The sequence below is a fragment of the Odocoileus virginianus genome, chromosome 4, assembly GCF_023699985.2.
Source record: "Odocoileus virginianus isolate 20LAN1187 ecotype Illinois chromosome 4, Ovbor_1.2, whole genome shotgun sequence".
Classification (NCBI taxonomy): domain Eukaryota; kingdom Metazoa; phylum Chordata; class Mammalia; order Artiodactyla; family Cervidae; genus Odocoileus; species Odocoileus virginianus.
The window spans coordinates 51,217,586-51,241,454 of record NC_069677.1 but is presented as its reverse complement, the minus strand read 5'-3'; the positions used below and the strand labels follow the sequence as shown (position 1 = coordinate 51,241,454).

The following is a 23,869-nucleotide window of genomic DNA, read 5'->3' as shown; positions in this document are numbered from 1 at the left end:
AAATTTCTTCCCAAGTGTTTTATTCTTTTTGAATTTGTTGATGGGAGTGTTTTCTTAATTTCTTCTGCTGATAGTTTGTTGTTGATACATATAGCATTGATTTCTGTATGTTGATTATGTATCCTGCAGTCTTGCTGAAATAATTTATTAGTTCTAATGGCATTTTAGTAGTGTCTCTAGGGTTTCCTGGATACAATGTTGTGTCATCTGCAAATAGAGACAGTTTACTTACTAATTTTAATTTGGATAATTTTATTTCTTTTTCTGGCCTGACTAGTCTGGCTTGGACTTCCAGTACTTTGTTGAATTCTTGACTTGTTCCTGATCTTAGAGGAAAAGCTTTTCATCTCTGAGTATGTTAATGGTGGGCTTGTTGTATATGGCCTTTATTATATTGAGGTATGTTCCTTCTGTACCCAGTTTGTTGAGAGTTTTTATCGTGTGTGATGTTGAATTTTATCTATTTGCTTTTTCTGTATCTATTGAGATGACCATATTATTTTTATCCTTCATTTTTTTAATATGATGTGTCACATTGATTGGCAGATGTTAAACTATCCCTGCATCCCTGGAATAAATCCCACTTGATTATGGTGTATGATCTTTTTAATGTATTGTGTTTGATTTGCTAATATTTTGTTGAGGATTTTTACAACATTGTTTATTAGAGAAATTGGCCTATAATTTTCTTTTTTTGGTAGCCTTTTCTTGTCTGGCTGTGATAATCATAGTATTGCTAGTCTCATAGAATGTGTTTGGAAGTGTTCCTTTGGCTTCTATTTTTCATGAGTTGTTATTAATTCTTCTTTAAGTGTTTGATAGAACTCACTGGTCAGAGAAGGCAATGGCACCCCACTCCAGTACTTTTGCCTGGAAAATCCCATGGAGGAGCCTGGTAGGCTGCAGTCCATCAGGTCGCTAAGAGTCGGATACGACTGAGCGACTTCACTTTCACTTTTCACTTTCACGCACTGGAGAAGGAAATGGCAACCCACTCCAGTATTCTTGCCTGGAGAATCCCAGGGACAGGGGAGCCTTGGTGGGCTGCCATCTATGGGGTCGCACAGAGTCGGGCACAACTGAAGTGACTTAGCAGCAGCAGAACTTGCTGGTGAAGCCATCTGGTTTTGCAACTTTTGGGGAGGTATTTGATTATTGATTCAATCTCCTTACTTAAAATGAGTCCATTCAAATTTTCTGTTGCTTCATGGTTTAGTCCTGGTAAGTTGCATGTTTCTAAGAATTTATCCATTTCTTCTAAGTTTTTCAATTTGTTGGTGTATAATTGTTCATAGTATTTGTGTGGTATCTGTTGTAATGTCTCCTTTTTCATTTCTAATTTTGAGTCCTTTTTCTTGGAAAGTCTGGCTAGAGGTTTGTTTATCTTTTTAAGAAACTATCTCTTATTTTCATCTTTTTAAAAATCATAATTTGTCTGTTTATTTCTGCTCTGATTTTTGTAATTTCCATTTTTTTATTAACTTTGGGCTTAGTTTCTTTTTTTTTTTTTTTTTCTAGTTCTTTGAAGTTATTGGGTTGTTTAAGGCCTGACCCTTTTTTGAATGTGGGCATTTATCTCTGAACTTCCCTCTTAGAATTGCTTTTGGCATACACTGTAAGTTTTGCTTGTTTGGTTTTCATTTTTCTTTGTCTCAAGATTTTAAAATTGCTCTCTTGATTCCTTCTTTGACCTATTAGTTTCTCAGGAGCATGTAGTTTAATTGTCCCATATTTGTGAATTTTCCAGTTTTCTTTTTGTAATTTCTACTTCTACCATTGTGGTCAGAAAAGATACTTGATTATTATTTCAGTCTTCTTGAATTTAGTCTGACTTGTTTTGTGGCCAGACGTGATTTATTCTGGAGAATGTTCCAACTGTGCTCAAGAAGAATATTTATTTCTCTCCACATGTTACTTATTTCAGTCTGTTATCACTTCCATAGTTTCCAGTCAGTTGGATGTATCAGTAATTCTAATTTTTCCTCCTCTGTAAGTGAGGTTCCCTGCTCCCCACGCGCCCCCCCCCCCCCCCCCCCCCCGCCCCGCCCCGGCCCGGCTTCTTTCATGATGTTTTTCTTTATTTTGCTTTTCTGTAGTTTGTGAGTCGTATGCCGAGGTGTAATGTTTTGTGTGTGTGCTGCTCACTGTTTTCTGAGCTTCCTGTGTTAGCTTGGTGTCTTGTATTAATTTCAGGGGAAGTTCTCATTCATTATGGTTTTAAATATTCTGTTCCTCTCTCTTTCTTCTAAAATTTCCGTTGTTTATGTTATTTGTACTTGTCTCACAGTTATTGGATGTTCCTTTTTTTTTTTTTTTCAGTGTTTTTTTCTTTTTGGTTTTCAGTGTGAGCCATTTTTATTGAGTTCTCTTTTTGCTTAGAGAGTATTTCTTAAGCCATGTCCATCTGTTGATAAGCCCATCAGAGACATTCTTCATTTCTGTGATGGTGATTTTGGTCCCTTGAGAAGTTCCAGCTCTGCTTACATTGCCCGGCTCTTCTTGCATACTCTACTTTATCCTTTTGAGCCCTTAGCTTCTTAATAATAATACTTGTTTTAAATTCCCAAGCTAGTAATTCCAATATCTCTGCAGCATCTGAGTCTCTTCTAACACCTGATCTGTCTCTTCAAACTTATGTTTTCCCTTTTAGTGTATCTTGTACTTTTTTTTTTGCTAGCTTGCCATGATGTGCTGGGTACAAGGAACTGCTGTAGATGGCAAGGTGTTGGGAGAGGGCAAGTGTTCTGTGGTCTTACGAGTAGTTCTCAGTCTCAGTGAACCTGTGGCTTCGGGCTCTGGATTTCATGAGTGTTTTAAGTTTTTCCCTCTGTTCAATGGGACAGGAGGACTAGAGTGGGCTAGGGTTGGCTGTTTTCTTTTCTCCCAAGTCAGTTTGGTTCTGATAAAACCCTGTCATATTAGACTAGTTACCAAATAGTTTCTCCTGAGAGTTGAAGACCTTATTAAGAAGAAAAGAATGGCTTGGTGTATTTCAAAATGTTTTCTTTTTCCCTCCCCTGTTGGAAGCACAAGGGAATTTTCCTCTAATATTCACTGTGAGATCTTGGTCAAGCTATTAGAGAGTGTGGGGATCCCAGATTACTGGGTATTCTAGACATTTTCTCTCTCAGATTTGTCCATGCTGAGCCTCCAGTGATAACAATTATAGTTAAGTTTCCCTCCCTCAGCACTGGTTCCTGTAGAGGTTTGCAATCATGGAGTTCTCCAGTAAGTTGTGATTCTCTGTATTTACCTGTCAGTCTCTCTAAGGGTATTTAATCAACTTTTTACTTGTTGTTAGAACATAGTGGTGTCTTCTAGCTTCTTAATATGCTGAACTGGAAACCAGAAGTTAGACTGGGTTCTGGTATGTTTTGGATGCAGAAACAAAGGATTTGTTGTGAAGTGGGAAGGAGAGAATCGAGTCCAATTTTAACTTCCAAGTGTTTCATCCTGAGCAACCAGAGGATGGTTTCTGTTTACCTGATGTGAAAAAATGCAGTAATTTGGGTTTGCATATTAAAGATTTCTTATTAAGCATTGAAATGAAGGTGTGAATAGGCACTTTTATATATTTTTGAGTCAAGACTGTAGAAAAAACTGGACTGGAGGAATAAATTCAGGGGTATACCAACATATAGGTAAAATTTAAGGTCATGAGAGTTTGGAATCATTCAGAATGTATAGAGCAGAAATTTAAGAACTGAATACTGGCTGACTTTCAGGTGTAGAGATGTGATAAGATGAAGAACCAACAAAGGAGGTTCAGCAGTAGACAGTGAAATAAGGAATGAAGCAGGAGAGTGATGGCTGAGAAGCCAAGTAAAGAAAGTGTGTGCTTCACTAGCAGAGTGAGTGTAAGTTTGGGAGTTTAGTAAGCCTGACTTGTCTACTTAATTAGCTGGGGATACTGGCAAGCTTCTTGATATCTCAGAGCCATAGACAGCGGGTAGTACATGTACATGTAAAACATCTAGCCTATCATCTGCTTTGTAGATGATAATTTGTCAGAAGCCTGTTAGTCAAGTAAGTGGAGTTACATTCATGGTTAATAGTATCCAGGAAAGAAACACTTAGGATATTCTGATAGGTTTAATGTATGAGGATTTTCCAGTATAGAAAATTGGTAGCTGCACATTGCATGTTGAAGGCATATGGAACTGAGATTTAAAACTGAGTTACCCTTGCGTTCAATAGACAAAATGTTTGTAGTAACCTGGGTGGAGAAGTGAGGATACTCTGAAATGATGTCACAGCCTTGTAGTTCATTAATTGCTGTATGAGGGAAGACCTTTATAACACCAGATCATGGCAATGTAGTTTGTATTTTTTTCCCCCATAGCTAAAAATCCACTAATTTGAATCAGTTTCCACATTTATGGAGGAAGAAATTGTGAGGAATTACTGTGGGTGCTCACTGAGTATTTTCAATATGAAAAAAAAATTATTTATGATTATTTTCTCTATAAAGGTATAGCAAATGAATCTAAAAAATTATATGGAGCCCAGTTCCACCCTGAAGTTGGCCTTACAGAAAATGGGAAAGTAATACTGAAGAATTTCCTCTACGATATAGCTGGGTGCAGTGGGACCTTCACTGTGCAGAACAGAGAAATTGAGTGCATTCGAGAGATCAAAGAGAGAGTGGGCACATCAAAAGTTTTGGTAAGCAATTTACATCTGAAAGTCTAAAACTTTATGCCAGTAATGTTAGACTCAAGGTTGACTGACTCAGCATAGCCCTTAAATTTTGACTGGGTGGTAGGTGTTTTTGAGTTGCCCTGTTTCACAGTGCTTTTTCAGTTACCATACACAGCTTTGATGCAGACCGGGGGTTGAACCCAAGCCCTTAGCAGTGAGAGCACGGAGTCCTCACCCCTGGATGGCCAGGGAACCCCCATGGTTTAGGTGGTGATTTAGGCTCTTAGCATGTTCTCGCTTGTCTTACTAGTCTGACTTCCCGTCTCACCCCGTAGGTCTTACTCAGTGGTGGCGTAGACTCGACAGTCTGTACCGCTTTGTTAAATCGCGCTTTGAACCAAGAGCAGGTCATTGCTGTGCACATTGATAACGGCTTTATGAGAAAACGAGAAAGTCAGTCTGTTGAAGAGGCCCTCAAAAAGCTTGGGATTCAAGTCAAAGGTATTGATGAATGCCAGAAAAGTTAACTTACGTGTCAGAACTTGTTTAATCAAATCTAACTTGTGATTAAATTAACCGAGTAGAGTTTTCCCAGGAAGCTTATGGTTGAAATGTTTTTTATTTTTACACTGTAATTACTTCTGGTTCAAGAGGGGCCACAGTATAAATTTTGAAAATTGATTACTCCTAATGTTACATATAAATGAATAAGTTACCATTTTCCAGCCCCCATTGTGTTCTTTCTATCCATCTTCTTAGGCCTTAACTGCCTTTACATTTATGGATATCTTTTGCACTTTTATAAAAAGAGATGTAAGCCATAGTTATAGTGAAATTAAATTAGTAGTTTAATGATATAAACTGTGTGTTGACTTAATTGGAATTGATGCCAAAAAGTTGAGTGTAAAATGAAGACTTGTATAGTTAAACATGAAGTAAAAATGAGTCTATTTCTTTCTTCTTTGGAAATATCACTAAAATAACAATGCGGGCATAAAGCAAGTGTAATGCCAGAAGGATGAGGAATAGAGAGGAGGTAATAATAGCAGTCTAATGGTTTCAACAAAATGTTGGGAAGTAGAAAGCAGATGGTTTATGCGGGTTTTCTCTGATAAGCTAATGAAGCTTAAATTTTAGGACTGCTTACCAGCCAGGCCTTCCCCAAAATCTGGAAAGGATTCCATCAGTATCTTCTCATAGTTACACATTTTATGAAATTTGAAGTAAGGTATTTTAATAGTTTATAGTTAATTTGCTTTGTCTTTCTTTTCTCTCTTTTGGGTGGTTTTGTAGTGGCTGCAGGCATTTGGGAATTATGCTAAGAAAACATCGAGTTGGGGATACATTTAGTTTGGATTTGGTGCTATATTTGTGATTTGCAGTAGTTTCTGTGTGTAGTTTCTAGTTTGTGTTAGCCATAGGAGTATTAACTTGTGATTTAAAAGATGGGTGATTTGTTATTCCTTTTCTTGAAAGGGCCGTCTGAATTGTTTAGTTTCAGCCCCACAGAAACCTGCATCTGTCTTTGTTAACTGACGTAGCAGGATGGCGGACCCCAGAATCTTGGGGAAGGGTTGAGGGAAGGAAGCCCAACAAAATGCAGGACTTTTGGGAAAGCTCAGGAGTTGGAACATTGGCTCCCTTACAGGGCCTGGCTCGCTGGGTCAGCCTAAAACGTGTTGGTTCAAAATCTGAGAAGCAGTTACTTTTCCCTTTAAACAGGAACACAACTGCTGCTATCCCTCATCAGAAGACCGTGGATTTATTCTCTAGAGACTCTAGGCTAAACAAGAGAGGCTTTGGACTTGGGCATGTCAGTTCCAGGCAGAGTTGAAGGTGGAAGGAAGATTGCGTGTTAAAAACAGTAACATTAGGGAAAAGCCTTATGCACTGAGTGATGGCCACCCCCCTCCACTGGCCACTTCCTCTGTTCGGGCTGTCGGAGTGCTAAGAAACAGGAAATTGGAGGTGTCTTCTCTGGGTAACTGATCAGCTTGAGAGAAAGACCTACAAATTCAGTAAAGTGAAGTAGCCAGCTGCCTTGGCATCTTGTAGTGAAGCCTATTTTTTTTTTTTTTAACTTTACTGTTTAAAAGGACAGCCAAGGATCACTAAGAGTATGTTTTTAGACATCAGTTTTTCATGAGACTGGTCACTGTGCAGTTCTGAGGACTTTGATCCCTGTATATGTATCACTGCTTTGGCTTCCTTGGAGTTACGCTTCTTTTGGGGGATTTTGCTTGTTGCTCTGGTGAAGCACTGAATAGAGGGAAAGCAATTAGCATAATTTGTGATAATATGGCCCTAGATAGTAAAATGCCACAGAATTCTCAAAGGAACAAAACTCAGTGAGTGCCTGTATATGAACTCTGTTAGTCATAGTTCATTGGTAGTTCTGGAATATGTAGGCAGTTTAAGGGGAGAATCAGAGGATCCATCTAGGTTTTCTTTTTTGTAGTTGATCTGTTGCTTACTATTTTCAATCTTCTGTTATTTTAAAATATGCTTCTCTCCTCTTCCCCAGTGATAAATGCTGCTCATTCTTTCTACAATGGAACAACAACTCTACCAATATCAGATGAAGATAGAACTCCACGAAAGAGAATTAGCAAAACGTTAAATATGACTACAAGTCCTGAGGAGAAAAGAAAAATCATTGGGGATACTTTTGTTAAGGTACTTTTTAAATATTCTCAATGTGTACTATTTTAAATGTGAATTTTAGTATTTTTCCCTTGTCATTATACCAAATAGTCAAATTTTGTGACTGATTTTGATTCTTTTTTTGGCTAAGAGTTTTACTGTGTTTTGCTATTATACTGATTAATAGAAACTATTTTATGTTTTAAAAAATATATACTTACATTGTCAGGCTGTCATTTTAACTGCTTAAGAATAGATATTTTTAGTTGATACTAGATTTTAGTTCTTTGGATGTTTCAATGGGTAGATTTCTTTTGGCTTTGATGGGGATGTTCATATACCTTTTTGAATTATGTTAAATAAGCATTTGTCCTTAAAGGAGTTTAATTTGAGAGTTGGTGAATTTCATCTCCTGGTTAGTACTACAAAAGGACTCTTAGAAATTTAGATGAAAGTATAACATTTTGCTGTCTTTAAAAAATTTTGTTTCTTAAAAGGTTGTTTTACTCCTGTTGATTATAGATTGCCAATGAAGTAATTGGAGAAATGAACTTGAAACCAGAGGAGGTTTTCCTTGCCCAAGGTACCTTACGGCCTGATCTCATTGAAAGTGCATCTCTTGTTGCAAGTGGCAAAGCTGAACTCATCAAAACCCATCACAACGACACAGAACTTATCAGAAAGTTGAGAGAGGAGGTAAAAGCTTTTGAAATGTTTACCATAAAGCCTCTTTCCCTCCTTCACCATTTTTAAGTGTACAATTCAATAGTTTTCAGTATATTTGTATTGTTGTGAAACATCTGCATAACTTTTTCATTTTGCAAAACTGAAACTCTGTACCTGTTGAACAGCTACCCTTTTCTCCCTTTCTCTAACCCTGGATCATCTACCATTCTGCTCTTTGTTTCATTGAATTTGACTACTTTAAATACCTCTTAGAAGCACAGTCATAGAATTTTTCTTTTTTTGTGACTGGCTTATTTCACTTAGTGTAAGTCCTCAAGGTTCATCTGTGTTGTAGCATGTGATAGGGTTTCCTTCCTTTTTAAGCTGAATAATACTCTGTTGTATGTATATACACATATCACCAATGGGCATTTGGATTATTCTGCTTTTTGGTTGCCGTGAACTTTGTTGTTCTGCTGTGAACGTGGATTTGCAGATGTCTCTTGGAGCCCCTTGCTTTCAGTTCCTTTGGATGTGTACTAAGAAGTGGGATTTCTGAGTCTTAGTGATAGTTTTATTTTTAGTTTTTTGAGGGACTTCCTTAATGTCTCATCAGCAGTTATACTATATTAAAATCCTACCAGTAGTGCAAAAAGCTTCCTGTTTCTCCATACCTTGCCCAACACTTGTTACTTTCTGTTCTTTTTTTTCAAGTAGCCATCCTAATGGATGTGAATTACCTGTCCCTTTTTATTATTTTAGGCATCCTAGTAGATGAGAAGTGGTAGGTATCTCATTGTGGTTTTGATTTGCATTTCCCTAATTGGCTAACAATGTCAGTCACCTTTTATGTGCTTATTGGCTTTTTGTATATCTTTGGAGAAAAATCTATTCAGATCTTTTGCCCATTTTTAAATTGGCTTATTTATCTTTTTATTATTGAATTGCATGTGTTCTTTATGTAGTCTGTAGTCTGGTTATTGGTTATTAGATACATGATTTGCCTTCTGTGGGTTTTCCTTTCACTTGATGATGTCATTTGGAGAGTTTTAATTTTTAAACACTAGTATGTTTTCTGATTGGCTTATATTACAATGAGAACTAGATCAGAGATGTGTGGGTAGGTTTGCTTTGATTTTTGTCTGTTTAAAAGGTTTGTGTTTAAAATGTATCTCAAAGAGACACATAAAAATCACTAAAATATCTAATTCCTTAAAAAGACAAAGGAGGAAATACTTTAAAAGATGAAGTTCTAAAAAATGATTTTTAAAGGTAAAAGACAACAGGAAAAGTGAGTAATTTGTTGTTCTTTGTTTTTCGTGTCATTTTGGTTACTATTATAATTTGTATTAATTGGCCTTTTTCTTTCATGTAGGGAAAAGTAATAGAACCTTTGAAAGATTTTCATAAGGATGAAGTAAGAATCTTAGGCAGAGAACTTGGACTTCCAGAAGAGTTAGTTTCCAGGCATCCATTTCCAGGTAAGAAATGGAATTCTGTTTGGTTTGCCATTAGGTCTTCATGTTGAATAAGAATCAATTCAGACATGTTTTGAAGTAATTTATCATCTTAGAGAATATGTAACTTGAAAGAAAGGAAAGGATGGGTAGGGAATAAACATTCTTTTTAGTGCCTACTGTATATATTTCACTTTATTAAATATTCATTTTTATTATGTATATTTAAATGTTGCATTATCCTTGTGTAAATAGGTTGACATGTAATGTTGCCATCAGATAAAAAAACCAGGAAATATTTTAATAACACTGCCATACAATTCTTAGTGTTAGAACTTGGGTTTTTATGTTCTTTCTACTATACCATGATGTATTCCAGATAGTGATTAACTGGAAATAAAAGAACGAGAAGTGTGATGCAAAGTAGCAAACTGACTGTTTCACCAGTGGCAACCCAGAACTGTCCCCTCGTCCTGCATCTTATAGGGAGGCAGGGAGTTTTTTGCTGTTGTGTTTTAAAAGCTGGAACTGAATTGTGCCATATTTCCCATTGTTGCTGAAATCACCCAGAGAAGACACGCTGCCTTTGTGCATTGTCATGTATCTTAATGTCAGTCCTTTGCTTTACATGACATAAAATAAGTTGGTTTTGTTTTAGTGTAGTACAGTTTTTTTTGTTGTTTCTTAGTTTTGCTTTTATGGGTGGTAAAGAGTCTTGCTGCAGTGTGGGAGACTCAGGTTTGATCCCTAGGTCCGGAAGATCCCCTGGAGAAGGAAATGGCAACCCACTCCAGTTTCTTGCCTGGAGAAAACCCATGGACAGAGGAGCCCGGCATGCTACAGTCCATGGGATCGCAGAGTCAGACATGGCTGAGCGACTTCACTTTACACTTTAAAACTCGCTTCTCTGAAACCCTTATCCCCTGACTGACTTGACTGAATGGATGAACCATTTGTTTTCACAGTGCTGTATGTAACTCATTCGTGAACAAATGAAAAGATTCTGTTTTTAAGTTGTCATAAAAATATTAATAATTAGAGGTGATATTTGTTAATTAGGACTGTAAGTAAGTCTTAACCTGTTTTTGTTTTGAGTTCTTGAGTGTGGCAAGTCTTCTACCTCAGTTCCTGTGTCTCTACGATAGTTACTAGATGATGAGTTGAGAGTCATTTAATCAAGTTAAAAAGAATAGTTAATGTTTCCTGAGTACTAGTGTGAGCTAGGCATTCTGGTAAATATTTTGCATATATTGTGTTATTTGATCCTCACAATAATAACTACTGTTATCCTGTTGTCCAGTTGAGGGAATTTAGGGACAGAGGCTAGTTTGCCAAAAGTTACACAGACTGAGTTTGGGGGAATCTAGCCCCACTAAGGCCTCCTCAGTACTGGCTACTCTTAACTACCATGTTGCCTCCATAAATAGTGCTACATAGATCATGACCCACATGGAGATTAGCACTTGTTTATGCTACTAACTTCAGTTCTGGTATTCAGGATATTCAGTACCAATGTGTGTTGGCAAAGAATTGTGTCTGCTAGTGGTTTTAAATAGATTGGCACATATATTGTGTATTAAAAATAATTATTAGAGAATTTTTAGGTCCTTAATGCGTGTACTATGAAAGTAAGAGATGGAAATAACTGATGTGAAGAGAATTAAAGCATTCTAAAAGGAATGAGTTGTATGGGAAACTAATAGCTGCATTTCATGTTAAACACTTTAAAAACCCTAAAGTGTATATGTCAATTATATTTCAATAAAAGCAGTTAAAAACAAAGAATGGCAGATGGGTTTTATATTTTGGGAATAGTGACTTTTTTTAAATTAAGATTTTATATTAAATATAACATTTTTATTAGATATCATTGTACTCTTTTTTAGGTCCAGGCCTGGCAATCAGAGTAATATGTGCTGAGGAACCTTATATTTGTAAGGATTTTCCTGAAACTAACAATATTTTGAAAATAGTAGCTGATTTTTCTGCAAGTGTTAAAAAGGTAATTTGTGTTGAATTTGTATATTATAGGAGCTTTAAAAAGATACAGCTAATCAATACAAGGAATTGAATGGATTCTTGCTGTATTTCAGTATTTACAATGACTTAATTAGGGTTTTGTTACTTGAAAATTCAGAGACATTTAACCTTTGGAAATGACTATGAAGACAGTATTCTACAGAGGCTTTTAAATGCAGACTTCTTTTCTCAGCTAATCTATATATTTTTCTGCTATTCTACATATTTTAACAGGTTAGATACTTTGAAATCCTGAAAGTACTTGATATCAAGTATTTTAAAACACCCTTTCATATGTCTTGTGAGAAAGTAAGGGAGATCATTTTAGTTCCAAACTGAGGATGATTAAGAAGTCTCCAGTTCTTCTGTATATTTGGTGCTTAAAATTTATAATCTGTATTAAAGTGGGCTTTGGTTGGTAGTGCTTTTGAGCGTCGGAAAAGAAGCAATGTAAATTATCTTTGGAGTCTCTTCAACTGGGCTTAAGAGAATCCCTATAAATAGGACTTTTACAAATATGAGTTTATAATAAACTACAAAATACATCTAAAAAGTAAGGCACAATGAATGAGAGCTAGTAGAAGATGACTCTCAATCACTTCAGATACTGGAATTAGCAATAAATCATATATAAAGTACAAAGAGTTAAAAGAAGCAATTGTTAATGAGAATAAGGTATATAAGGTACCTGGGAGTTTTGAAAAAAAAAATTAAGTTCTAGAAATGAAAATAACTGAAATTAAAATAAAGAGAGAGTTAGTGAACTTGAATTTTCCAGAAATTGGAGCAAAGCATCAAAGAGAAAATATGATTAGAAGAGGTTAAGACAAAATGAGAATGCCAACTTAAATGTATATCCTGAAGGAGATAGACAGAAGTATTTGAATTCTGCCATACTTTTGAAAGGGCTTCCCTGGTGCCCCAGTCACAGAGAATTGGACACGACTGAGTGCCTAAGCACAGCAGAGCACACTGTTGAAAGACACCATGCCTCCGATTTAGGAAATAGAGTGCATCCTGGTCAGGGTACAGGAGAAGAATTTGACATCGAACAGGCACAGCTGTGTGGGCGTCCCTGGTGGCTCAGAGGTGAAGAATCTGCTTGCAGTGCAGTAGCTGCAGGAGAAGCGGGTTCGGTCCCCGGGTGGGGAAGATCCCCTGAAGAAGGGCATGGCAACCCACTCCAGTATTCTTGCCTGTGGAATTTCATGGACAGAGAAGCCTGGTGGGCTACAGTCCACAGGGTCGCAGAGAGTTGGTCACAACTGAAGTGACTTGGCACATGCGCAGGCATAACTATGGAAACTGCAGGCTGCCAAAGACAAGCAGCTGCAGAGAGAAGACTGATTTCTGCATAACGGAAAAACCATCATGTGGGCTGTGAAAGGAGCAGGAAAAGCAGGGAGAATACTTATGAACAAGAGTGAACAGATAAATGGTCTCCAAGACCTTGGGCAAAATAAAGATGTTTTCACAGAAACAGAATTTATTGCCAACAGTCTATTACTTAAGGAGCTAAAGGCAGTGGTTCTCAACCCTGTTTGTGTATTAGATTCAACAGGGGAAGCTTTTGAAGTATACTGTGCTTGGACCCCCTTCTGCCTAGAATTTAACTGATGTGGAATGGGACATGAGTGTACTAAGTAATTTGAGTGTGTAGCTAGGTTTGAGAACCACTGTTTTAAAGAACTGACTAGAGAAGAAGGAAGGGGATCCTAGTTTGAAGGGTCTGAGATACAGGAAGGACTGATAAGCAAATAAAATGGTAAATGGGTAAAATTAAATAGACAGGCTGATTAAAAAGAATTCATTTGAATCAGTTCTAATGAGATGGATGAAACTGGAGCCCATTATACAGAGCGAAGTAAGCCAGAAAGATAAAGACCATTACAGTATACTAACACATATATATGGAATTTAGAAAGATGGTAACGATAACCCTATATGCAAAACAGAAAAAGAGACTCAGATGTATAGAACAGACTTGTGGACTCTGGGAGAAGGCGAGGGTGGGATGTTTCAAGAGAATAGCATTGAAATATGTATATTATCTAGGGTGAAACAGATCACCAGCCCAGGTTGGGTACATGAGACAAGTGCTCGGGCCTGGTGCCCTGGGAAGACCCAGAGGGATCGGGTGGAGAGGGAGGTGGGAGGGGGGACTGGGATGGGGAATACATGTAAATCCATGGCTAATTCATTTCAATGTATGACAAAAACTACTGTAATGATGTAAAGTAATTAGCCTCCAACTAATAAAAATAAATGGAAAAAAAAATAAATAGACAGGCTGTATAAACAGGTCTCAATTTTGGTGTTTATTTTTTTAAAAAATACAACATATAGCTAAAATAGCTTGTAAGCTATAGGGGGATTGATTGGAATTAAAGCATTCAAAGACCTTGGTATTGTTTGCCAGATGAGCACAGATTGATTCTCTTTTGTTAAAGATCCCCACTTAAGGGGAGCCGCTAAAGAATGAAAATAGAGGGGCTTAACTTCACAATTAGTAAAGGGGAAATAAATGAGTTGGGAAAAATCATCAGTTCAGAGAAACGTTAAGGAGAAAGAAACATAAAAAGTGGACACACAAATAGAAACTGCTGAATAAACTGGTAGAATGGAATTGAACCTTAATATTAACTCACAATTAAAAGACTAACATCTTTAGTTAGGACATAATGTTAATCTAGATTGAGGAGTAAAATCTAACTATAGTCTGTTTACCTAGGGATAGAAAGAGGGAAGGTAAAAGAATAGAAAAGGATAAAAGAATAGAAAAACATATATTCAATACCAGGCAAATAAACTGTTAAATTCATTTCAGACAAAGTTGACTTTATGACAAAAAATTTCCCTGGAGATAAGGAGAATTTGATTCGTGGGGTGTCCCTTGCCGGTGACAGGGGAAAAGCCTCCATCTGTATAAATCTTATGTGTATTTCTTGTCCTAATATTTAACTTTTCATAGCCCTGGCCTTCAGTGATGAAATTCTGACAACACTGCATTAGCACACACAAGTTAGAAATACCATATAGAATCTATTGCTTATAAACTAGAAAGTAGATACATAAGATAGTAATAGGTACCAAAAGAATGACTACCTTATTTCTTGAAATCCTAAGAAGTATGTCTTTGATTTTCTTAGCCACATACGCTATTACAAAGAGTTAAAGCCTGCACGACCGAAGAGGATCAGGAAAAGCTGATGCAGATTACAAGTATGCATTCACTGAATGCCTTCCTGCTACCAATTAAAACTGTGGGTGTGCAGGTGAGTTGTGTGAATTCACTGACCTGTGACATAACTTCTGCTGCTCTTTCTGCTAATATCGAAATAAGAATGACTTACAAAAATGAAATATGAAAGTGTATACAACAAGTTTAAAAATGTAAAAAGGCAATATTTTATGAATGCTTATGGAGCGAATAAGGTTGTAGGAACTAAATATTCAGGCTGAGATTTTGTAGTTTTGAAACACCTATCATCTGTAACCAAAAGTAAAACTTCAGAGAATGAATTGTCATAGGATTGGCTTGCTTTTGCTTTGAAGGACAGGTACTGAGAGGTCATGTCCTCATTTATCCTTCTTGATATGAAATGTTCTGTGGCTTTAGAAGTCTCTGACTGTAAGAAAGGCCCTGGATGGACATGTTTTTACCATTTAGGCCTTGTTCTCAGCTTGTATTTTCCTTAAACCCGTGTCCTCGGCCTCTTCAGCATGTCTTCTCTCTTCCTCTGAGCTGTGATAATGTACAAATAACATTTTCAGTATTTGTTGTGCAGTCTTTCCAGTTGTAAAAGCATGTGACTATAATATAGTTCTCATTTTTGAAATGCTATTCATAAATAGATTATATTAAGTTTGCCTTTGTTGACATGATCATCAAGTGAGTTTCTAGGGGAAAAAGCTTGGGAGGATAGGAAAGGAGTAAGGTTTCTTTTCTGTGAGTTAGGATTTGAAGTTAAATGGAAACCAGAAAAGGTGTCAGTAATTCTACTAAAAATTGTGTGAGTGCCAGTTAGTGGGTTAATGTGGTTATAGTGTTCTCTTATAGTAGAATTAACCATGAGAAGAAATGTTTTACGGATCTAACTCTTTTCCCTAAATATGTGAATCTGAGTCCATTCTTTTAAATTCCCCTTTCTCCTGAATTCATGTAGCCCTGTTTGTAAATAAATAGTAAAACTTCATTGTTATTTTGTAATTAAACGGAAATATTTTAGTTCATGGAAATGATATGGGACAGTTATTTTCCCCTCTCCCTCTTTCAAGGTCCTTATATGTGAAAGCTACTTACATTGTTTTTAAATCAAATTGAAATAACCATTCCTGGAATTGTAGAAATAATTTTCTTTCAATGGTATATGGATTATCTCATCATAGATTCATTTTTAAATTCATGATATGCTATTTCAGGCAGATACTACCCTACTTTATAAAAACAGAAGAGCAGATAGGTTGACCCCCACTCCGCCCCGTCCAGTTCTAACCAGGTCTGTTGTAAAAAATGTGCTGCCTTGTATGCTGACTTCTCGCTTTTTGATAAGTTCATAGATAATACTATGGGTAGATAAATAAGTATAATTTGTAGGATGAATGATTTCTTTTTAAAAAATGATTTAACATATGCACACTTCTATATGTGAAATAGATAAACAACTGTAGTACAGGGAACTATAAATTATAATGGAAAAGAATCTGAAAAAGAGTGTTTGTATAACTGAATCACTTTGTATACTTGAAACCAACATAGCATTGTGAATTAACTACACTTCATTAAAAAAAAAATGACGCTTATTCAGGCTCTATTACTTTTCCTGTCAAAATAGAAGTTTCTTTTGCTGTTAGTTATCTTTTATCTAATCTCTTAGGTCTTTGCAGCTGAGACTTAGAAATCCAGATAAAAATCATAATTCACAGTTAGTATAGCAATGAGGTTTATTTTCTAAATAATCAAAATAAACTGTACTTCTTAAAAAAAAGAAAAATCAAAGGCGCAATACATTTAAAAATTAATTCTCCCTGTTTTTGCTCTACAGTTAAATGTCCCTTTCAGAAATATTTAGAATGAGAATGAAAGGAAATTATTTGACACATTGTACATCACCTTTTTCTTTTTAACTGAGCATCATGAACTTCTTTTCATGTCATTGCAAGTAGATTCTTATTGTTAACTGTTGCCTTTATTCCATGTATGGTTATACCATCATTTATTTAATTTTTCCCCTCCCAATGGACATTTAAACCATTTTCACTTTGTCATTATTACAGGCAAGTAATCTTATTTCTTCAAGCAGTTATTTCATGTGTTTCAGTAATGCTTCCTAGACTGAAGAGCATGTGCACTTTAAACTTTAACAGATGCTATTATATTAGCATTCAAATAGTCTGAATTCTTACATTCTCAAGTTTATGGCATATTTAATATTTACTGCATATTTAATCTTGAAGTTACTTTTCAGTTGAATTTTTTTAAAGCAAATTACTTGGATTAAACAAGACAGATGAAAAAGGAATCAATATTATCAGTTTTATTCGCTTGTTTTAAAATTTACTTTCTTTACTTATTTTAAAACTAACTCATTTTAAAAGAATAACTTATTTTTATATCTGACTTAAGAATCCTTTATCTATCTGATAAACATGGACAGATCTTGTCTCCCAAATTAGGTGTGCTGGCTATCTGTAGTTAAGCAGATATTTGGAATGAAATCCCAACAGATCTCCAGTGTATGTTGAATAAATTGTTGAAATTACTGTAACACTTTCTTTATAGTAGCTGAGGTGATTTAAGTAGAATTTAATGGGGAATTTTGACTTAGGGTTTATTTATGTTGTTAGCAAAATATCCATATATGCTTTTATTTTTTTATTTTTAATTTTTTTATATGGATGTACTAGTTTGTTTAGTTATTCATCACCTGAAACATATCTGGTTGTTTCGGTTTATGAACTATTGTAAATACAAGTTATGAACATCTGTGTGTAGGTTCTCCTTGTTCAGCATAGGTTTTCATGCGCATGTATACTTTTAGTCAAGCATGTTTTTGTTAAAAGTACTTTTCATGATGTCACCATGCATGAAGTATTTTCCATTCCATCTTTTGATTACTATAAAATCAATAAAAATTATCAACTGTATTTTTATTTTTAGGGTGACTGTCGTTCTTACAGTTATGTGTGTGGAATCTCCAGTAAGGATGAGCCTGACTGGGAATCTCTTATTTTCCTGGCTAGACTTATACCTCGTATGTGTCACAACATTAACAGGTATGTTCTGCGGGTGGCAGAGGGGTGAGATGTATAAGGCTGTGATTTTTTTTTTTTTAAGGTCTTCCTATTGTTGAAAGACAGCTTAGGTCACAACCCAGCAGGTATTTAATAATACTTCGTATTTTGTTTGTTCATTGCAGTACAAGCATCTGCTTATTAAAAAAAATTTTTTAGGTAAATAGGATGGCTTTTATTGAATAGTTTTAGTATGAAATTTAAAGACTTTAAAAAATATTTTTCCAATTAGCAACTTACACCGTTTGTTTTATGATGTTTTATTCTAGAAAGATTGAAAAAAATGTACAAGTTATTTACTATTAGGGACTTGGTCAATTTAATAATCATTAGAGAGTAAAGGTACAAACATACCAGATGTCATTAAAATAACTGCCTTAAATGTTTTAAAAATGTTGAACTTAGTTCTTCAGATCCAGTTTTCCTTTAATTTGCACATAAATTTCTTATGTTGGATATATCAACAGCTGATTTATAACCTATGTGTAGTACTCAGTAGCATTGTCTCCTTTACAGTTCAAAAATCTTACTCATTTAGTACCAGATTGCTAATTAAATGTTCTTATATCACAGTTTTTTACTGTGGTCTGTTTTCTTCATGAGTATTAGGCAGTTGACAATCAAAAAGGATAGCTTGAGATTTCAGTTTACTCAAATCAGCTACAGAAATTACAGACCTGCCTCTTGGTGGTTACCTAGCAGGGTGTGTACATTTCTCTTTTTTTGGCCGTTCCTCATGGCTTGTGGGGTCTTAGGTCCCTGCCCAGAGGTTGAACCCGTGCCCTCAGCAGTGAAAGCGCAGAGTTGTAACCATTGGACTGTCAGGGAATTTCCATGGTGTGTATGTTTCTATACTGATGTGGCTAGTGTTTTTAGGCTGGTGTTGGCCTTTAAGACAAGAAGTCAGAGGGAAGTCACATTTTTACTAATGGGAACATGTTAAAAGGCTTGCATAAATGAACCAAAGGCCTCCAAATACAGATACACTTTTAATACACTGAAAAGAGTGAATTATTAATAAATAATGGTAAGTTGGTAAATTTGTAATTGCCTGTTTTGAATGGAGGTAGTTGTCTTGGTTAAAATAATGGTTTAAAGTTCTTAAATGCTGATACCTAAATAAACTTCATTGGTCATACAGAAAATTCCTTTCACTAAGTTTGACTCCATTGCTTTACTATATAATTAGTATATTTTTCATTTCACAGCATTCTTATAGTTTCATCTGTCTCTGTCCTTCTCTTTTACCAAAGGGCCCTTACCCTTGTTTAAACTTTATATCTGTCCTTTAGTATTCTAGTCTTTCTGCCTGTCTTTTCTGTTTTCCCTCGTTTGTCTCTCCCTCCATTCTTAATCCTTCCTCACTTCCCAAAAGGGAAAAAAAGTATAACAACCAATAAACAAAAAACTAGATTTTAAAAATATGAACCTAGCAAGCCCCTCCAAAAAAAAAAAAGTATTTGGTGATTTTTAAATTTGGGGGAGGGGATTGGAATTTAAGTAATTTTTTAAAAAGCTTTCAATTTTTGCCAACCCCTGCCCCGCCCGCCTAGTTTGTGTGGTGGAACCTTTGTGTAGAGAGGGATGGTTCCAGTTTTACTGTCCTACACAGGATGGAAGACTGCCTGTCTCTGTACATATTCTATGATCACTCTTGTTTGAAAGAAAGGAGACAAAAAGGAGCAAGTTAATGGCATTCTCTTGCCTAGTTGCTTTTCCCTCCAAGGATTATGAGCTCTAGGAAATATATTGCTTTAAAGTGTGGCTTACTTTCAATGCATGGGACGAAACCCTTCCTGCCAAAGTATGTTTGGAAGGAGGCAATGAAGTAGTTGGTGGTTTTGATCAGATGCTTTTTTCTTCTGTATATTTGTTTTATTCTAAGTACCTATTAATAAGAAGGGTAAAAGGCATTATTTAAACTTCCCCTTGGTAGTTGCAGGGGAGATTTATTTTCTCTGCTAAAGACAGATACGGCTAAGGAAAAGGGACAGTTGCCTGCTGGTTGGAGCTGGATTAGAAAAAGCCAGGTGGCATTTGTCTCTCTATCCCCTTCCTCTCTTGTTTTCTAGGTGAAGGTTATAGAACAGATTCCCCAAATCAGCAATAAGATTCCCCTTGAGTTGTTGTACTTATTTGATACTAATTTCTTTAAGCTATCTTCCAAATTCTACTTTTATTAATTAACACCTGCAATGTATCTTCACAAGTTTCAAACAGACATTTACTTGCAGCAGTAATGAGTTGTTCCTTTTCCAACAAGCCTTACTTTGGTGACATTTCCCCCCACCCCCTCACTATTTATTTACACTTTTGGCCTTGCTGGGTCTCCGTTGCTGTGCAAGGGCCTTCTCTGGTTGTTTCTGGCAGGCTTCTCACCGCAGTGGCTTCTTGTTGCAGGGCACAGGCTCTGGGGGCACATGGGCTTCAGTAGTCGTGTCGCATAGGCTCAGTTGCTCTGTGGCATGTGGGGTCTTCGTGGACCATTCATTGGCAGGCAGATTCTTAACCACAGGACCACCATTTATTAAGAATGGCTTCCCTGGTGACATTCTTTTATTAATGAAATATGTACATAGTGAAATAAGAATCTTTCTTTGGGATCAGTGTTCTATCGGTCAGTTCAGTTGCTCAGTTGTGTCCAACTCTTTGCGATCCCATGGACTGCAGCACGCCAGGCCTCCCTGTCCATCACCAACTCCTGAAGTCTACTCAAACTCATGTCCATTGAGTCAGTGATGCCATCCAACCACCTCATCCTCTGTCGTCCCCTTCTCCTCTCACCTTCAATCTTTCCCAGCATCAGGGTCTTTTCAGATGAGTCCATTCTTTGCATCAGGTGGTCAGTGTATTGGAGTTTCAGCTTCACCATCAGTTCTTCCAGTGAATATTCAGGACTGATCTCCTTTAGGATGGACTGGTTGGATCTCCTTGCAGTCCAAAGGACTCCCAAGAGTCTTCTCCAGCACCACAGTTCAAAAGCATCAATTCTTTGCCATTCAGCTTTCTTTATAGTCTAACTCTCACATCCATACATGAGCACTGGAAAAACCATAGTTTTGATTAGACGGACCTTTGTTGACAAAGTGATGTCTCTGCTTTTTATTATGCTGTCTAGGTTGGTCGTAACTTTTCTTCCAAGGAGTAAGCGTCTTTTAATTTCATGGCTGCAATCACCATCTGCAGTGATTTTGGAGCCCCCAAAAATAAAGTCTTGCCACTGTTTCCCCATGTATTTGCCAAGAAGTGATGGGACCAGATGCCATGATCTTAGTTTTCTGAGTGTTGAGTTTTAAGCCAACTTTTTCACTCTCCTCTTTCATTTTCATCAAGAGGCTCTTTAGTTGTTCTTTGCTTTCCACCATAAGGGTGGTGTCATCTGCATATCTGCATTTATTGATATTTCTCCCAGCAGTCTTGACTCCAGCTTGTGCTTCACCCAGCCCAGCATTTCTCATGATGTACTTTGCATATAAGATAAATAAGCAGGGTGACAATATACAGCCTTGATGTACTCTTTTTCCTATTTGGAACAAGTCTGTTCCATGTCCAGTTCTAACTGTTGCTTCCTGACCTGCATACAGATTTCTCAAGAAGCAGGTCAGGTGGTCTGGTATTCCCATCCCTTGAAGAATTTTCCAGTTTGTGGTGATCCACACAGTCAAAGGCTTTGGCATAGTCAATAAAGCAGAATTAGATGTTTTTCTGGTACTGTCTTGCTTTTTTGGTGATCCAGCGGATGTTGGCAATTTGATCTCTGGTTCCTCTGCCTTTTCTAAAATCAGCTTGAACATCCGGAAGTTCATGATTCATGTATTGTTGAAGCCTGACTTGGAGAATTTTGAGCATTACTAGCATGTGAGATGAGTGCAATTGTGCAGTACCTTGAGTATTCTTTAGCATTGCCCTTAAAACCTATTTGTTTAATTCATTGTTTCCCCAGGCTTTTGTGAATTGATTTTCTAGGGCTACCATAACAAATCACCACAAACTAGAAGGCTTAACAGAATAAAAATCTATCATCTCACAGGTCTGGAGGCTATACCTCTGATAAGGGTGGTGTCAGCAGAGCATTGCTCTCTCTGAAGGCTCTAGGGGAAAATCCTTCTCCTCTTCATAGTTTCTGACGTTTGCTGGCAGTCGTTGCCTTGAGGCAGCAGAACTCCAGTCTCATCTCCATCTCTACATGGCCCTTTCTTTTCTGTGTGTCTGTCTTTCCAGATTGCCTTTTGCTTAGAAGGACACCCACGAATCATTGGGTTAGCCTCCTGCCTCCCGCCCCCCCAAAATTATGACTTTTATTCGATCGCGTTTGCAAGGACCCTGTTTTCACCCCTAGATTCCAGATGAACATGAAGTTTTGTGTATCTTTTTCAATCTAGTACGTTAAATGGAAAGAGGGATGTGATAATCAAGTTTATCTTCACACTAGTATTTCAGAGAATGTATTTTGAGGAAGGTTCAAACAACAGATACCTTCTATAGTCCTGTCCTTCCCATTGGGGATTTGAAGTGGGTAAGACAGGGGCCCTAAGAACAAATGCAGCAGATGTAATTTTATGTGCTTTGTTTCCTCATACTGAAATGTATTGTCTTTATAATTTTCACTTCCTTCCTTTTAGAGTTGTTTATATATTTGGCCCACCAGTTAAAGAACCTCCTACAGATGTTACTCCCACTTTCTTGACCACAGGGGTGCTCAGTACTTTACGCCAAGCTGATTTTGAGGCCCATAACATTCTCAGGGAGTCTGGTAAGTTGACCATTTTGTTCATCACTACATGCTTCAGCTAGATTTTGAAAGCTTGGCTTTATGATTTTTAATAGGAGGACGCAGCTTTTAGTGTTACTGTTTAATTCTGTGGGTGGTTCTGTGACCTTGCCTTATCTGTGTAGAGTTTGCTCATGTCTGTGGTCACTTGCAGACGTGCACACAGTGACAGAAAGTCTGAGTTGCTCGACTCAGATGTTCTCAGCTGAGCTTGAAGGTGGCAGTGCTCTGTCTTCTTGTTTCAGCTGTTTCTGTAAACAAGTGTCTTTTTTGTCATCTATTTAATGCCGTGCTGTTTTGCATTTTCTTGCTTTCTTGTTGGTGATTTCACTGTAAAAATGTCCTCTGAGCTTAGTGCTGAGGTGCTGCTGACTAGGTTCCTAAGCACAGGAAGACTGTGGTGTGCCTTACTGAGAAAAGAAGTGTGTTAGATAAGCTTCCTGCAAGCATGAGTTACAGTGCCATTGGCTGTGAGCTCACTGCTCGTGAATCTACAGTACATATTGAGTAAGGTGTCTTTAAACAGAAAACACACAAAGAAAGGTTGTATTGATCAGTTGATGAATATGTTATGACTAGAGGCTTGCAAGACCCTAACTCTGTATTCCCCCTAGGGTTAGTGGCTCGGTACTTTCTTATTCAGTGTTTGCAGTATAGAAGATAATGGCATGAATAATGAATTGACTTATATGTATAGCACATCACTGCAGTCATCAGACTGTAATTTGTATTTGTGACTGCGTTTGTGCTTACAGTGCTGTGAGAGTAGCTGAAAACAGTACATGATGACAGTCCTAAGAAGAGGTGTGTCTGTGTGTGTGAATTTAGATCCTGTCTGGAAGGGTTTAATTGAACTGAGAGTGCTTTCCTATGGCATGGTGATTGGTTCTACATGTTCACTTCCTTTCTCTAGGGTATGCTGGGAAAATCAGCCAGATGCCGGTGATTTTGACACCTTTGCATTTTGATCGGGACCCACTTCAGAAGCAGCCTTCTTGCCAGAGATCTGTGGTTATTCGAACCTTTATTACTAGTGATTTCATGACTGGTATACCTGCAACCCCTGGCAATGAGATCCCCATAGAGGTAATGTATACATTTTTTTCTGATGTACATGTTTAATACCTTAACATTTTATAATAATGGTGAATGGGGTAGGCTGTAGCAATGTTGATATTTCTGAGGTTGGTTTTCTGTTCATAAAATAGGCTCTAATTTTTTAAATCTCTACATAATTCATTATTTAATACATTACAGTAGGAAAAGGCCCTAAGTTTATTAACCTCCTCCAGATGTCTGATTACTATGTGGAGACTCCCAACTCTAATCTGTCATTTTATCTAATCTTGCCAACCTCTGCCTTATAAACAGTGTCCTC

General features: G+C 36.9%; 1 protein-coding gene across 4 annotated transcripts in view; it reads left to right on the top strand.

The window, feature by feature from the left end:
- GMPS (guanine monophosphate synthase) overlaps positions 1–23,869 on the top strand; it is a 77,867-nt gene that overhangs the window by 46,637 nt on the left and 7,361 nt on the right. For all 4 annotated transcript variants that reach the window (XM_020897308.2, XM_020897310.2, XM_020897309.2 and 1 more), the window contains exons 6-15: positions 4,472–4,665; positions 4,977–5,142; positions 7,166–7,317; positions 7,807–7,980; positions 9,326–9,431; positions 11,294–11,409; positions 14,576–14,701; positions 17,587–17,702; positions 22,343–22,473; positions 23,405–23,577. In XM_020897308.2, the coding sequence (XP_020752967.1) occupies positions 4,472–4,665; positions 4,977–5,142; positions 7,166–7,317; positions 7,807–7,980; positions 9,326–9,431; positions 11,294–11,409; positions 14,576–14,701; positions 17,587–17,702; positions 22,343–22,473; positions 23,405–23,577 (1,454 nt within the window). The remainder of the gene's footprint in view (positions 1–4,471; positions 4,666–4,976; positions 5,143–7,165; positions 7,318–7,806; positions 7,981–9,325; positions 9,432–11,293; positions 11,410–14,575; positions 14,702–17,586; positions 17,703–22,342; positions 22,474–23,404; positions 23,578–23,869) is intronic.